The sequence below is a fragment of the Mus caroli genome, chromosome 8, assembly GCF_900094665.2.
Source record: "Mus caroli chromosome 8, CAROLI_EIJ_v1.1, whole genome shotgun sequence".
Taxonomy (NCBI): domain Eukaryota; kingdom Metazoa; phylum Chordata; class Mammalia; order Rodentia; family Muridae; genus Mus; species Mus caroli.
In genome coordinates this window covers 98658374-98674069 of record NC_034577.1, presented here as the reverse complement: position 1 = coordinate 98674069, position 15696 = coordinate 98658374, and the positions used below count along the sequence as shown (strand labels likewise).

Below are 15696 nucleotides of genomic sequence, written 5' to 3'. Positions count from 1 at the left end.
AGACACAGAAGTGAGGGAAAAACAATAAATGAAAGCTTTGCATCATGGCCAGAAAACCCTAAGCAAGTCCTCCAGTGGGTAAGCAAGTGCCCCTTCTCCTCCTGTCCCACAGGCTGAAGTGTGCTCTACAGAGAAGAGATGGAAAGGCACACACAGGACAAGGGGACTGACTGATGCCAGAAGGGAGCTCCTGGATGAAGGTTACCTCTGAGAGACAAGGTCCTCCATAGTCAGAAACACAAATGTGACTGCTGAGCCACCTCCCTGGGGAATATCCAGGGCTGGAGGCGCAGGGTGCAGCCGTGAGCCAGAAAGCTCATGTGAGTTCAACTCCCTCTGGGATTAAGCACAGAGTCCCAGGAATATTTTGAGATACAAACTCAGAAATAAAGAATGTCTAGCAAGCACAGCCAAGGGCAGGAAAGACTCTGGGAAGGTCAGAGAGTGCAGAGAAGAAGGCGGGCATCATGTTTGCAGGGTGGACCTGATGGGCCAGAGCAAACTCCAGGTGTCTGAGGATGTGGCCCGCGGGCTGAGGGAAGGACAGAGCAGCCTGCTTCTGAGCAGTCCAATCTGAGTATTCAAAGCAGGAAGCCCGGAACAACCTGGACTGCGCTGTAGACCCTGGCTTCCTCCACGCCATCAGAGGAGGACATGGTGGAATGAGGACAGAGGTGCCGTATAAACAGTAGCCCATGGGTCGAGCTGGGTGCTGGTGCAGTGACACATGTGTAGACTGCTGGTGTCCTCAGACCACAGCAGAAACACAACAGTACAAAGCAAACAAAAACATAGGCATGCTAACTCAGAGCAACTGAGGGCCTTAGGCAGTTAAAAGAAACCACCAGGACTACAGTGAACAGTAACCCAGGGAGCTTGGCAAAGGCGCACGTGCACACAGGCAGGCCCAGGAAGGGAAGGCAGGCGCTCCGCATGTCCTGACTCCCGTTTAAAACTGTATTTCATGCTCTTCAAAGTTCAGCAAAGAACAAGATCTCAGTTTAAGCCCAGCAAGAGAGGGAACGGGATGGGGGTACTGCTAGCACTCTATCAGTTCTTACTCTTCCTAGTCAAACCCTGGGCCAAGGCCAAACCCCAGAATAACTGTATGAAAGAAGCCTTCTTACTTGTAACCAGGACGTGGCACCATAGCAAACAAGAGGGGAAACCAAAAGCAGGAGAAAACCAACAGAGACATTTAGAGAAGACCAAAAAAAAAGGGGGGGGGGTTCCACTATGTCTTTTTTCAGTACAAGACATCTTCTATTTCACAGAAACAGGTGACTTCCCCAGTCCATGCAGAGCCTCCACATCTGCAGCTAAGTCACTTCTAAAAGAAAACTGTTTTGAATTTAAATTGTACCTCTCAAGATGCTCCCCTCCCAAGTCAAACATCTACCCCGAGCTCTTGCTAAAATGAGAGAGATGGGCAAAAAGAAAACCTGCCAAAAGACCAAGCGCAAGTGAACCAGAACGCCTCCAGTCCCACGTAGACAGCGTGTAAGAGCCTGAAGTCTGTCTGGGCCAGCAGAGAAGATCATCACTTGCAGTGATCTTTAACAATTAGAGAAGTTAGATAAAGACTGAGGTGGTGAGGGATGCTGCCACAGGCCTTCCTGGTTTGGGAGCCAAGACTACTCATGACAAGAACGACATCAAATCCAGCTTCAGACAAATGGTGCACTGACCAGAGGCAGGACAAGGAGTTACTAAGTTACAAACTTGAGGAATCTCACTGTGATGAGTGAAGTCTGTTGTGTGCAAGCTCTGGCCCTTTTCTCCTGCTCAGCAAGCCGTCTACACTGTGTGTGCGGCTGCAAACACTACAGTTCAGGAGTCACCCTGCTCTTGGCAGGCTCTCCCCTCTCACCTGGTAGAGGAATCTTTGGCTGAAGTGCTGCATGGCCCCCTGCAGCTGGTTCCGCTGGGACTGCCACTGCTCATAGTTGCGCACATACTCAGCAGTTGGGCGCTGCCAGGTGGTTGTCCGGGTGTTGTGGTCCACGTAGTAAAACCTCCCTCGGGGGTCCGTGCGTTTTTCCCACCTGGAAACAAGGAGCTCATACTGAGTACAGTGACCTCACCATCCTTGCTGCTCCCCCTCCCCCGAAATTCTAAAACTGTTCTCAGGGTGTCTTACAAGGCGTTGAATTGCTTTGGCCACAGTGAGCACAGGACCTAGGACCTATGCTGGGACAATCAAAGTGAATCTCAGAATATCTGCTTAGAATTTGAGGAGAGAAAAACAGTTTTCACCTTTTCTGAATGCATGAGAAAGCACATACCCAAAAGCCACTTGTTCAACTACACAAGGTGTCCCGGTAGATAGCAGACAGAAAGATAGAAGAAAAGCTGGCACTTGAATCATAGTACTGAGACACAAGATCTCGGTCACTAGATATCAGGGCATCACATGAGCCGAAAACTCCTTGTAAACGCTTAAGTCAGAGTGGGTATTGGTTTGTTGATTTTTGAGAAAGGGTCTCACCGTGTAGTCTGGGCTAGTGTGAAACTCACTCTAGATTCATGCTGGCCTTAACCTCAGACATCTTCCTGCCTCTGGTTCTTGAGTGCTGCGTTTAAAGGTATATGCCACCATGCCCAACTTTGGATACCAATTTTTGTGCTGTATTTCTCTAAAAGGATGGGTGACTTCTCGGTGTCATTGATGTCTTGGGCATCCCTCTAAAGTGGACAGTTGCATGTCACAACACTCTGCTCTGCATTGTTGCTCCAAGTCATCTTACCCTTTCTTCCCCACAGGACTTCCAGAGTGTGCGGTGAGCTGCACCCATCCTTTCTTCTGGGCTGGCTTGCTCTCAGATGGGGAAATAAATCACACAGTACTTTCTGAGTAAAGGCTCCAAAGTCAAGTTTCTGAAACCCAGCGTGTCTGAGGACACCTTTATTCCATCCTCCACAGTAGAATGTTAATGCAACAGGAAGGCATTTTCCATCCTTAATGGGATGGCCCACTCTACAGCTGCCGTGGCATTCCTAACTTCCAATCCTTTCTGTGTACCCCATTTTCTCCCTCTGGAAACTTCTAACATCTTTTCTTGGCACCCTGAAATTCCATTAGATGTGGCTTGGGTGGGTCATTCTTCATTTTCCAGGCTGAACCCTGTTAATCTGCATACTACCCATTTCCATTTTGGTGGTCCTTTCCTTTCCTTTTTTCCTTTTCCTTTTTTTTTTTTTAAGACGGAGTCTCACTATGTAGCTATGGCTGTCCTGGAACTCATTATGACGTCTGCTTCTGCTTCTGCCTCTCGAGTGCTGGGATTAAAGGTATGCACCACAATGTCCAGCTCTTATTTTTTTTTTCCTTTAAAAGTTTTTACGCCAGGTGTGGTGGCACACGCCTTTAATCCCAGCACTTGGGAGGCAGAGGCAGGCGGATTTCTGAGTTCAAGGCCAGCCTGGTCTACAAAGTGAGTTCCAGGACAGCCAAACCCTGTCTCAAAAAAAAAAATTTTAATTACATTTTATTTAAAGTGTGTGTGTGCGCGCACACGCATGCGTGAGCATGCACATGTGCATGTATGGTAGTCAGAGGATATATCTCAGGAATCAGTAGGTTCCAGGGACTGAACTAAGGTCCAGTGGCTGGCACTTCCCCCATCTTGCTGCCCCCAGTTTAGGTCGTTTTCTATTTTTGTTGGAACAGTCACTTCGTTGTCTCTCCCTTGCTAGGACTCATACTTGGGAACCAGGTTCCCTACACTCATCTTCTAATTTTCATGTCTCCAAACATTCTAATGCATTGGGGTTTTCTTTCTTTCCTTTTTTTTCTGTTTATTTGTTTGTTTGTTTGGTTGGTGGTTGCTGTCTGTTTTCTGACATGGTCTCATGCAGTTCAGGCCGGCTTCCAGCTCATCATGTAGCTGAGGATGGCCTTGAAAGCTGATCCTCCTGCCTCTGCTTCTCACAAGCTGAGATTATGGGGCTGGACTGTTGATTCGTAACTGGTTAAGACCTCGTTGTTCAGGTTCAAGTCCAACACTCACATGGCAACTCGCCATGTCTGTATCTCCAGTCTTGGGGATCTGACGCCTTCACAGGCAAAACACTCACACACGTGCAAGTACAAAGAACTGAGATCACAAGTGTGACCCACTGAGCTGGGCTTTGATTTTCTTCTCTCTGCCTATGTTACCTTTCACAGACTCTTGCTTAGGGCGTGGTTTATTTCATGATCCTCGGTTCATATACCCAGGCTGTATTTTAATTTTTCCCTCAAACCTTTGAGGATATTAATTAAAATTTAGAAGTTGGGCATGGTGGGCCATGCCTGTAATCCCAGTATTCAGGAAACAAAGACAGGAGAACCATTATGAATTCAAGGCTAATACTGATAACCATATCAACAACAACAATTTAGTTTTTCTTTTTCTCCTTTGGGGTGTGGGGGGTGTTCCCTGTGTTGTTAATATTGAGTCCCTCCACACCCCATCTGCTGCTCTTGCATTGTGCAGCTGCATCTGTAACCAGGAGCAGGCTGAGTATTCTGGTGGGAGCTGCAGGCATGCTTTTCTTCACTGATGTAGAGGCTTAATTAGCTGGGCCACGTCAAGGTCCTCAAATGTCACAGTCAGCAGTTCTCCTCCTGCAGGCTGGCCAGTTTCTCCAGCAAAAAATCTTCCAGTTTTCATCCAAAGGCATGGTTTCTTCAGTCTACTGCTATAGTTATGGCTGTGCCCAAGACTGGTCCAGTTCTCTGAGAAACTTTTCAAGGTCATTAACAGCCACAGGGCTGTATGAGTGTGTGTGTGCGTGTGTGTATGTGCATACGCACGCGTGGCAGGAAGTATGTGCTCAGACGTGCATGGGAGGCAGCAGAATGGGGGTGATGACTGACAACCTGAGACTTGCACAGCTCTTACAAAAGCACCAACAGCAAAGCCATTAGGTTTCCAGCCCAGCCCACACCCTCCTTAGGGTCATTGGAGCTCTGTGCTGCAAAACAAACATTATTCGAGCTGCGGGCTTCCTCAGTTCTACCATTACCTATCAGCAAAGACACTCTGCTCAACATCTCCTTGTGTGTAGTCTGTCTGTCTCCCTCTTCCTCTAGTCCCTCCATTCTTCTTGTGAACTTCTCTCTGACATCTTGGTCTCCAGCTCCTAGGCTAGCACCACAGGAATGTGCTACCATGCCAGGCTAGCTCCTATTTTTGACCATTTATACTTTTCCTAAAATAAACTTACTGCCATTAGCAGGTTTTCAGGAAGAATGAGATAAATACATGCCTAATCTACCTATTTACCTAGAAGTCTTCCACTATCCTGAATTTCAAACTTCCTTTTTAAGGGGTGTGTGTGTGTATGTATGTATGTGTGTGTGTATGTGTGTGTCTGTGTGTGTGCACATGTATGTGCTGCATACATATGAGTGCTCTTGGAGGCCAGCAGAGGGATGCCCTGGAGCTGGAGTTACAGTAAGCCACCTGACACAGGTGCTTGGACCTGAGCTCAGTGCTTCTGACACACCCTCAGCTGCACCATCTCTCTAGTTCCAAAACTCCAAGCTCTTAAGTTGGATGACTCCACAATTCATTCCCCACAAAACCTTGTATAGGAGTCATGATCATTAAGAACACAGCCGCGTCTGAGGGCCCAGTCAGCCCGTTCACTTCGGCTCCGCTGGGCACACCCGGAACATAGGGTTTTATTCAAGCCTTCCCCTCCTTGTACATTCCCTATACACTATTCATATATCCACCTGTATATCCTCAAAATAGCAGTGCTAGGGACATTGTTCTACACAGAAGGACTTTGGCCAGGCAAACAGGATTGTTACCAGGTAAATAAGCCTAAAGGTTTCCGTTTACTATAAGAGCAGATCTTTTATGGTTCTTTCACCAAGAACCTTCAAGTAGAAACTTAAACACTACAGATGATAAGTGGGGAGCACCACTCACAGGCAAGCAAGGAAGAAAAAGGAAAACCCAGCGCTCTACTGAAAACTGGAGCAATAGCAGCATGTGTACAATCTGTGGAGCCAGACGGTGGGATTTGTCTGGCACGCACCTGACAGCTGAACTTAACAAACACAGAGGCTCTTCCCAGAGCGCACACAAGCCACAAGCCACCATCCTTTCTCTGGGCAAACTAGGAGGACAATGTTCACAATGTTCATATTTAAACAGAAGCTTTTCGTGGCTACACTGGGGGTGGGTGGGGTGGTTAAAGGCATTCTCATATTCTCTCTCTCTCTCTCTTGGTTTTTTTCAAGACGGGGTTTCTCTGTGTAGCCCTGGCTGTCCTGGAACTCACTCTGTAGACCAGGCTAGCCTCGAACTCAGAAATCCACCTGCCTCTGCCTCCCAAGTGCTGGGATCAAAGGTGTGTGCCACCACTGCCTGGCAAGGGCATTCTTGAGAGCAAAATGCATTCCCTTTTGTAAGCTCTCAAGACCAGGAGAGAAAGACCTTTCTGTCCCTGCAGACAGGAAATCAAACCCCCTTTTTCCTTGAACTTGGACAAGTCTCCCCCACTTGGAAGTCTCTGTTGGCCTTGGGTTTTGGAGAACTCTACTGTGTTCTCACCAAGCACAGAAGAATTAGGAACATCCCACTTTTCAGGAAATGCAGCAACTCTCTTTTTCTCTGTACATGCATACATGCTGCATTTGTATACATGTTCGTGTGTATGTGTACAGATGTGTGTATATGTACACAGGTATGAAGGGCAGACGGTGACTTTGATGTCTTTCCCTCTATTGCCCTCCATGTTGTTTTTGGAAGCAGGGTATTTACTGAACCTGGACCTGGACTCAGCTAGATCAGCTGGCCAGTGAGCCCCAGGGATCCTCCTGTCTCTGTCTCTGTCTCTGTCTCTGTGGTGTTGGGATGACAGACGCATACTGCACCTGGCTCTCAGATGGGTGCTGGAATCAGAACTCAGCTCTCATGCTTGCAGAGCAAGGACTCTTCCAACTGCTCCACCTCCCCAGCTACTCGCCCCGGCCCTCTGTCTTTTTTTTTCTTTTCTTCCTTCCTTCTTTCCTTTCTTTAAGAATTGTACTTATGTTCATATGTATGTGTGTGGTTATGTGCATATGTGTGGCTGCCCTCAGAATCTAGAAGAGGAAATCAGATACTCCAGAGCTGGAGTCACAGGTGGTTATGGGCCACCTGACATGGGTGCTAGAAACTGAAGTCTCTTTTTTTGTTTTATTTTTATTTTTCGAGACAAGGTTTCTCTGTATAGCCCTGGCTGTCCTCACTCCGTAGACCAGGCTGGCCTCGAACTCCCAAGTACTGGGATTAAAGGTGTGTGCCACCACTGCCCACCCATGAAGCCAGGTTTCTGGAAGAACAGTCAGTGCTCTTAACCTCTGAGCATCTCCCAGCTTCCAATCCTTTTTCTTAATCACCCTGTACCTACTAAACTCCAACACATTATAGTACCTGCAACACATTACAGTACATTCCAAGAAGGAGGGCTGAATTAAGATGACTGGAGAGGAAAACTCATCAAGAGACCCAGGGTAACTGTCTGCTGCCTCTGGAGAAAGAAACTGAATTGCCAATCCACAGGAGTTAGAGAGCTAACTAAGGCTCAAGGCCCAGGAGGCTTCTTCAGCCCTCCAGGCTCCAGGATCAGTGTTCTGTCAGCACCAAGTATCACACAGTAAGAGAGCCCCTGCCCATGAGTTAGTGACAATGCAAAGCATGTGGACGAAAAAGGACAGGCTGGAGTTGGGGAGACTGGGAGGAAGGGAAAGCCAGCAAAAGAAAACAGGGTAAGATCAAGACAACGTTCTGGAGTGGTGGAGATGCCTATGGGAGAGTCCTGGTACCCATTAGCCATTCTAGAGTCTCAAGTCTTACCCTGGAGGAAGAGGCCGCTCCCAGGTGGTGGTCTTGGTGTTGTGATCAACATAATAGACACGCCCATTGGGCAGCTCTCTCTGTTCCCATCTGGAAAATAAAAAACCAAGGGGAGGCATGACATTTCAGTTGAAAGGTACAGGCCCAGTTATGAAGGGAGTCCTTCACCATGGATGGGCTCAAAAGAAAAAAGCCAAAGATGAGGACATTCAAGGTCAGCCCAGTGTCACACCAGCTCTGTGCTGCTGCTAGAACCGTTTTGACAAACTACAGTAGTGTCCCTTTATAGCAGATATTATTATAAATCCTCCCGAAGCACCTGCCTGTATGGCCTGAGTTTTTCTTTCTTAAAGATTAATCTTTAATTATGAGTGTGTGCATGTGTGTCTGTGTAAGGGTGTATGCATGTGAGTGTATATGCACGTGAGTGCAAGTGTCCGAGAAAGCCACACTGGATCCCCTGGGGCTAAGGCTGCAGGCAGTGGCGAGCCACCCAACCTGGGAATGACACTAAGGTCCTCTGAAAGAGCACTGTGTGTTCTTCACCACTGACAGGCCATCTCTCCAACTGCTCTGTGGTTTTTTTTTTTGTTGTTGTTGTTTTTTTTAAAGATTTTATTTATTTATTTTATGTATATGAGTACACTATATCTGTCTTCAGACACCAGAAGAGGGTAACAGATCCCATTACAGATGGTTGTGAGCCACCATGTGGTTGCTGGGAATTGAACTCAGGACCTCCGGAAGAGCAGTCAGTATTCTTAACTGCTGAGCTATCTCTCCAGCCTCTGCTCTGTGGGTTTTTCAAGTAAGTTCTTCTTGAGTGGTCTATGATCAAAGATCCCTAAAGAATATGATGGAGGTTGAGGCTGTTTTCCTTCTAAAATGAACTTCTAACAAAAATTTGCATGCAATTTCTGAGTTTCATAGACTTCTCTAAAAGTTTACTGCCTTTTAAGCTACCACAATCTGCTTAAAAAAAAAAAAAAAAGAAAAGAAAAGAACAAGCCGGGTGTGGTGGCGCACGCCTTTAATCCCAGCACTTGGGAGGCAGAGGCAGGTGGATTTCTGAGTTCGACGCCAGCCTGGTCTACAGAGTGAGTTCCAGGACAGCCAGGACTATACAGAGAAACCCTGTTTCAAAAAACAAACAAACAACCCCCCCCCAAAAAAAAAAAAACAAAAGAAAGAAAGAGAGAGAGAGAGAGAGAGAGAGAGAGAGAGAGAGAGAGGGAGGACAGGACAGAACAGAACAATTATCATGGGGCTGAGGGCTGACTCTGTAGTTAAAATCACTAGCTGCTCTTCCAGAGGAGCGGGGTTTGAGTCCCAGCCCTCGCCCACATGGCTTGCACCCATCTGTAACTCCAGTACCAGGGTACCTGACGCCCTCTCCTAGCCTCTGGGCATGCTGCATGTGTGAGGTGCACACACTTACAATCAGGTGAAAAAAATGCTCAAAGACAAAAAAAATAAAATAAAATCTCAACAGGCCAGACCCCCCAGAGCTCCCAGGGACTGGACCACCAACTAAGGAATACACATGGAGCGACCCTTGGAGCTGGCCACATATGTGGCAGAGGATGCCCTTGTTGGACATCAGTGGGAGGAGAGGCCCTCAAGCCTGAGGGTGTTCAATGACCCAGTGTAGGGAATGCCAGGGTGGGAGGATGCCAGTGGGTGGGTGGGGAAGCCCTCTCATAGAGGCAGGGGGAGAGATGATGGGATAAGGGGTTTCTGAAGGGGAGACCTGGGAAAGGGAAAACATTTGAAATGGAAAAATAAAATAAAAATACAAAGCTCTAAAAAAATAAAATAACTTGGGAGGCAGAGGCAGGCGGATTTCTGAGTTTGAGGCCAGCCTGATCTACAGAGTGAGTTCTAGGACAGCCAGGGCTACACAGTGAAACCCTGTAGCCACAAAACCAAAAAATAATAAATAAATAAATAAATAAAATCTCAAAAATATTATGCCACTAGTTCTGTTCCTTTAGCACTGTATATATTTGTGATGAAATCTTATTGATTTATCTATATTGAGACAGGGTCTCACTATGTAGCCAGTGATATTTATTTTTAAACTGTAGGATTCATTAGCCGAGAATCTTTTGAATAGATTTACACAATCCAGGAACATAGTACACTGTCATCTGACAACCAGGGTTCAGTCTGTGTAAGTTAATATGAGACTGGGGTACTGAGGGTGGCTCCTGTGTGCAATGGGAAAGACAAGGCAATAGGTGACTCAGAGTCAACCAACTCAGGCACCATACATACAGCTAAGGACCACTATCCAGCCCTGCTGTTACTCAGAGATAGCTGGCAATGACCATACTTATCCAGAACACAGAGACCTATAAAGGATGCCAAGGTTGCCCAGCGCTGCTTCCTGAAGGCTGTGCACAGTTCCCTGGGTTACCTGGTGTCAGTTACATCTACTGCGGGTACTGCCTGCCTGGGATTTTAGGAGGACACTCACCAGAGTTTATTCTGACAAAAAGCTTGTTTTTAAAATGTTATGCTTGTTGTGTGCCTGCTTATGTGTCTAACACATATGTGCAGATGTATGTTCGCCACCGCACGCACATGAAGTCAGCAGACAACTTAACTGACTTGGTTCTCTCCTCCCACCTTCCCATGGGACCTGGGGATTGAACTCAGGTCATCAGGCATGTGAGGCAAGTGCTTTCATGCTGCTATCTCACTGGCTCTGCAATGCTTGTTTGAAGATAGAAATTTGTTTCAATGTAACCAGTACCTGAGAGAAAGAAGGTGTCCTTACCCCACTTTTTGAAACAGGGTTTTCTTTTGTTGTTTTTGTTTTTTTTTTTGGGGGGGGGGGTTTGAGACAGGGTTTCTCTGTATAGCCCTGGCTGTCCTGGAACTCACTTTGTAGACCAGGCTGGCCTTGAATTAAAAAATCTGCCTGCCTCAGCCTCCTGAGTGCTGGGATTAAAGGCTTGCGCCACCACGCCCAGCGAAACAGGGTCTTTTTATGCAGCCTTGCTGGCTTCAAACTCAGCATCCTCCTGCTTCAGCCTCTTGTATGCTGGGATTTATAGTCATGTATTACCAAACCCAGCCTGGAATACACTTCCTTAAAAGATAAAATATCTGTTGTAGAAATTGGAGACTTAAAAAACAAACAAAACCCATGGACACATTTTTCTTTCAGTATATAACTCATCTTGCACAGTTTCCATTTAACTTTCATTCCAATTTTCATTTGAAACAAGGAAAACGGCTTTATTATACCCTGCCTAATATTTTAATTTGAAGATAGGCAATTCCAAGCAATGGATGCCTTTAACCCACACAGTGGTATTGAACTACCAAGATACAAAATTGTGTTAACCCCCTTCCCTGCAGCCTGCTACAGTTCTAGCAGCTCTTTTAGCCCACAGGCCTAGGAGCTCTGCCCTCCCATCTTTGATCACAGCTGATCCTAGGAATGAAAGTCTCTCTTTCAGGGACTGCTATTGTCCAGCCCTGCTCCGTATCCTTATGAACCCTCTCACCAGACTCAGCTAGCAAAACAGTGGAGGAACAAGACCTTCCTTCCACCGCCTTGTTAAGATCTACATTTTTCCTTTTCAAATTGGACTCCTGCTCAGACTAAATGACTGTGTGGGTCTTCCCTGACCCCTGACCTGGCTTGCCTCCCTTTCTTTGAAAACTCTCACTCTTCCCTTACCTGCACAGCTATTCATAAGTCACACAGATCCCTTCCTCATTCATTCAGCACAGTGGGTCACTTCTGTCAGCAGCCACACGAGCCTCCTGCTTCTGCTGACCCACATAGATTAAGCCTCCCGACTATCTTGGCTTGGTCTCCTCGTGCCAAGAAAATGATACTGCCTTTGACTTTTTGTCAGCATATCCCTGCCAGGGGTTAAGTTTCTGTCCCTTCGAAGCATCTTCCTCACACTGAGATGAAAAGCCTTTTCAATCCACTGCCGTGGGTCTCGATCGGCTGCATCCGGGTCGAGTAGGTTCTATCTACCCCACTGAATAGCTGTCTTTGATGCTCTCAGAAACGGTGTTCAAAGCAGCGAGTTTGTTTCAGGTCACTACCCAACACATTGCTCCTCAGCCCTCAGTGAAAGACACCTGGCGGAACGTGGGCAACAATGGGTCTTGTTTTTGAAAAGATTTAAGACGTAATCTCCAATTTCATTCAGTCTTAAGGTAATTTTCTTCTCCCTAAACTACCTTCATTCCTTTACTCTGATGTGTATCGTTCAAACTCTACTCAGCTATCTAAAAAATCACTGTCAGCTTGGTGTGGTGCACAGTCTCAGCACTTGGGAGGTAAAGACAGAAGGATTAGGCCATCAAGACAGCCCGAGCTAGAGAAAGTATCAAAACTCTTCAGTTAGTAGTTGGCTTAGTTAGCGTGCAGAAAATTTCCCCCGAAGTGATTCTCCATTAAAAATCCCCAGGACTGAGTGATCCTCTAACTGCAAATGCAGGCTATAGTCAGACATCCTAGGTTTGGACAGAATCTCAGTCTCACCAAAAATAGGAGAAAGCTAATGGTAAAGAGTTCAAGTTAGTGTCAGGGTTCTTCCTAAATAACCTTTATAAAATTATATGGTTAAATGTTCAAAATCCAGTCTGAGAAAAAGTACTGACTACCTGTAGTCACTAATGGCCCTCTCCGTTAAAGAAAACCTGCTTTTCCCATTAGAAGACAAAGCCACTGAGAAGGTGGTGGGGTAGGAACACGAGGCAGAGTAGAAAGAGTTAACACTAGATGGATATGAGCAAACATATTACGTAAATTATATGAAATTTTCAAAAATAACTTAAAAAGCAATTAATAAAAATTAAACAAAATCATAAGACTGAGATGGTGATATACACATATTTATAATTTCCACATTCCAAAGGCTAAAACAGGGAGATCCTGAGTTGAAAACCAACCCAGATTACCTAGTCCAGTGGTTCTCAACCTTCCTAATGCTGCGACCTTTTAATACAGTTTCTCATGTGTGGTGACCTCCAGCCATAAAATTATTTTTGTGGCTACTTGGTAACTGTAATTTTGCTACTGTTAGGAATCCTAATGTAAAATTAATGTAGGGCCCAGTCACCTTCATATTGGTGCCTGACTTCAGTGGTTTTTTTCCTCAACAGAGTAGGGACTGTGTACAGCTTCATCCTTCTCCTGGGGCCTTTTCTGAATTCTGAACTAGAACTTCAGTCTAAGCATACTAATTTCCTTTTAATAACTACCAACAGCATTTTATGTCCCCTAAGCTCAGGATGTCAGAGTAGCAGCTACTGAGTTTCCTGAATTAAGTCTGTTTTCTTTTCCTCTTCAACCATCCCGTTGGAAAGCCCCAAGTGAAGTCTGGCAACATTCAAATATAAGAAAATCAAGACAAGTCTCAGAAATGGTCTCTGTCTCACACACACACACACACACACACCATACACACACACACACACACACACACTCACACACTTTTCAAATGGAAGGTTGGCAACATAGGTAGATAATCTGAAAAGATTGGATGAGAACAAAAGTATTTTTTTTCTAAAGGCAATTTGGCAACTTGTTCAATACCCTTTCTATACGAATGCCCTAAAAGTTAGCATGCTTTCCTCTAGAACAGAGCCCAAGGAAACAATTATGCATCAGAGGTGGAGCTATAAGAGCACCTATCATATCATGGCTCATCAATCACAGCCTGGCAGAAACCCTGCTGTGATGGCCCCCGATGGTGCAATGAGCAAGGCTATTTCTGTATTGGGAGGATTCCACTCTCAAAACAAACTGGAAACAAAGTTATTCAGATGTTGCAACATATTGGATGGAAAAGCTAGTTAACAGACAACATGCTCGATAAAGCCAAACCTGAGCTTAAATGGTAGAGCCTGGGAAGATTAGTAGGGACCCTTACCGCTGGGCTTCAGTTTGATCCTGGGACCCACACAGCAGGACAGAACCAACGCTCTGAAGTAGTCTCTCACCTCCACACACTCACAAAACAAATGTAATGAAATTGAATTATATAAACATACTGGTTTTAGTTAAGTCCAAATTGGCCCTGTATGATTAACATCCTTTTTTTTTTAAATATTGCTTTTTTTTTTTAAGATTTATTTATTTATTTTATGTATATGAGTATACTGTGGCTGTCTTCAGACACAGCAGAAGAGGGCATCAGATCTCATTACAGATGGTTTTGAGCCACCATGTGGTTGCTGGGAATTGAACTCAGGACCTTTGGAAGAGCAGTCAGTGCTCTTACCCACTGAGCCATCTCTCCAGCCCATGATTAACATTCTAAGACACTGTCAGGTAAACAATGTTATGTACTGACTTTAAAGACGATAAAATATCAAACTGAATGTGGATCTACAATGGGGGCTGGAGAGATGGCTCAGTGGATAAGAACATTCCCTGCTCTTCCTAAAGACACTTGGTTCCCAGCGTCCCTGTCAGGTGGCTCACTGCCACTCCAGTTCCAGGAAATCCAAAGTTTCTGGCTCCTTAGGGCACCTCACTCAGGAGCGCATATACACATATACACATAATTAAAAATAAAAATGAAATCTTTTTTTTTTAAATCAACAAAATGAACTATCTGTATGTGTGTAAGAATAGCATACCTGTGCATATCTCCTGGGACTGGAGTTAGGGTGGAGTTAGGATCTCTGCTGCTCCATTTTTTTTAAAGGCATTATACATGGTAGAAAGACAAGCTGTAGCCTGGGGAAAAGTATTGGATATATATATATATATATATCCAATATATATATAATTGGATTACCTAGCACATATTAGGAATCATGAAAAAATAAGCTACGTGGTGGTGGCGCACACCTTTATCCCAGCACTCAGGAGGGAGAGGCAGGGGGATCTCTGAGTTCCATGCTAGCATGGCCTACAAACAAACAAACAAACAAACAACAACAATAAAATCCATGAAGCCACAGTACTCAAGAGGCAGAGACAGGAGGATAGAGTCCCAGTCAGACTCCTAGGCTACAGAATAAGTTCAAGGCCATCCTAAGCTATATGAGATCCTATCATAAGTAAACAAATCCTGCAGATTACATACCTGCATACATACACACATAATTACATGCATGCATATACACATACATACATATATACAAAAAGAAACACAAATAGCCAAATAGAAAAGTGGAACAAAAATTAAATAAAGTAATTCATAAAGAAGCAAAATACTAAAGTTTCAATAGTTCTTAAAGAAATTAAAATGCAAACCACAAAAAGATGTCAGTTGGGCTGAAGAGATGGTTCAGCAGTTAAGAGCACTGACTGCTCTTCTGGAGGTCCTGAGTTCAATTCCCAGCAACCACATGGTGGCTCACAACCATCTGTAACAAGACCTGATGCCCTCTTCTGGTGTCTGAAGACAGCTACAGTATACTTAGATATAATAATAAATAAATCTTAAAAAAAAAAAGATGTCAATCATATTCCTTAGATTGGCCCAATGAAAAGGAGCTGACAATGATTTTTAGCAAGACTGCACAATGGCTGCCCAATGAAGAGTGCCCCACAAGCCAACCAGAGGAAGCAGTGTGAGGGCTCCCACTGACACTGATGGTCTATGGTGCAGGAATTCCACTTCCAGAAGAACAGTTTGCTTTTCTTGTTGTTTTGCTTTTTGTTTGTTTTTATGGATGAGATAGAATCTCACTCCAGGTTGTCCCCAACCTTGTTGTATTGACCAAGCTAGCCCCATATTTAAGATCCTCTTGGATCTGTTTCCTGAGTGCTAGTTCTTCCTCTATGTAAAGTATGCAATCACATGTAGTCCTTAGTCCAGTTTTACTATACAGTGCCTGGCAAACTACTAGTTGGGCATTACTTCCC

The 15696-nt window shown here is 45.2% G+C and overlaps 1 protein-coding gene across 1 annotated transcript in view; it reads right to left on the bottom strand.

Moving 5' to 3' along the window:
• The window catches only part of Wwp2 (WW domain containing E3 ubiquitin protein ligase 2), a 118073-nt gene that overhangs the window by 15503 nt on the left and 86874 nt on the right, over nt 1–15696 (bottom strand). Inside the window, exons 9-10 of the mRNA XM_021171082.2 lie at nt 7839–7928; nt 1871–2045 (exon numbers count right to left, since the gene is read on the bottom strand). Coding sequence (XP_021026741.1) covers nt 1871–2045; nt 7839–7928 — 265 coding nt within the window. The remainder of the gene's footprint in view (nt 1–1870; nt 2046–7838; nt 7929–15696) is intronic.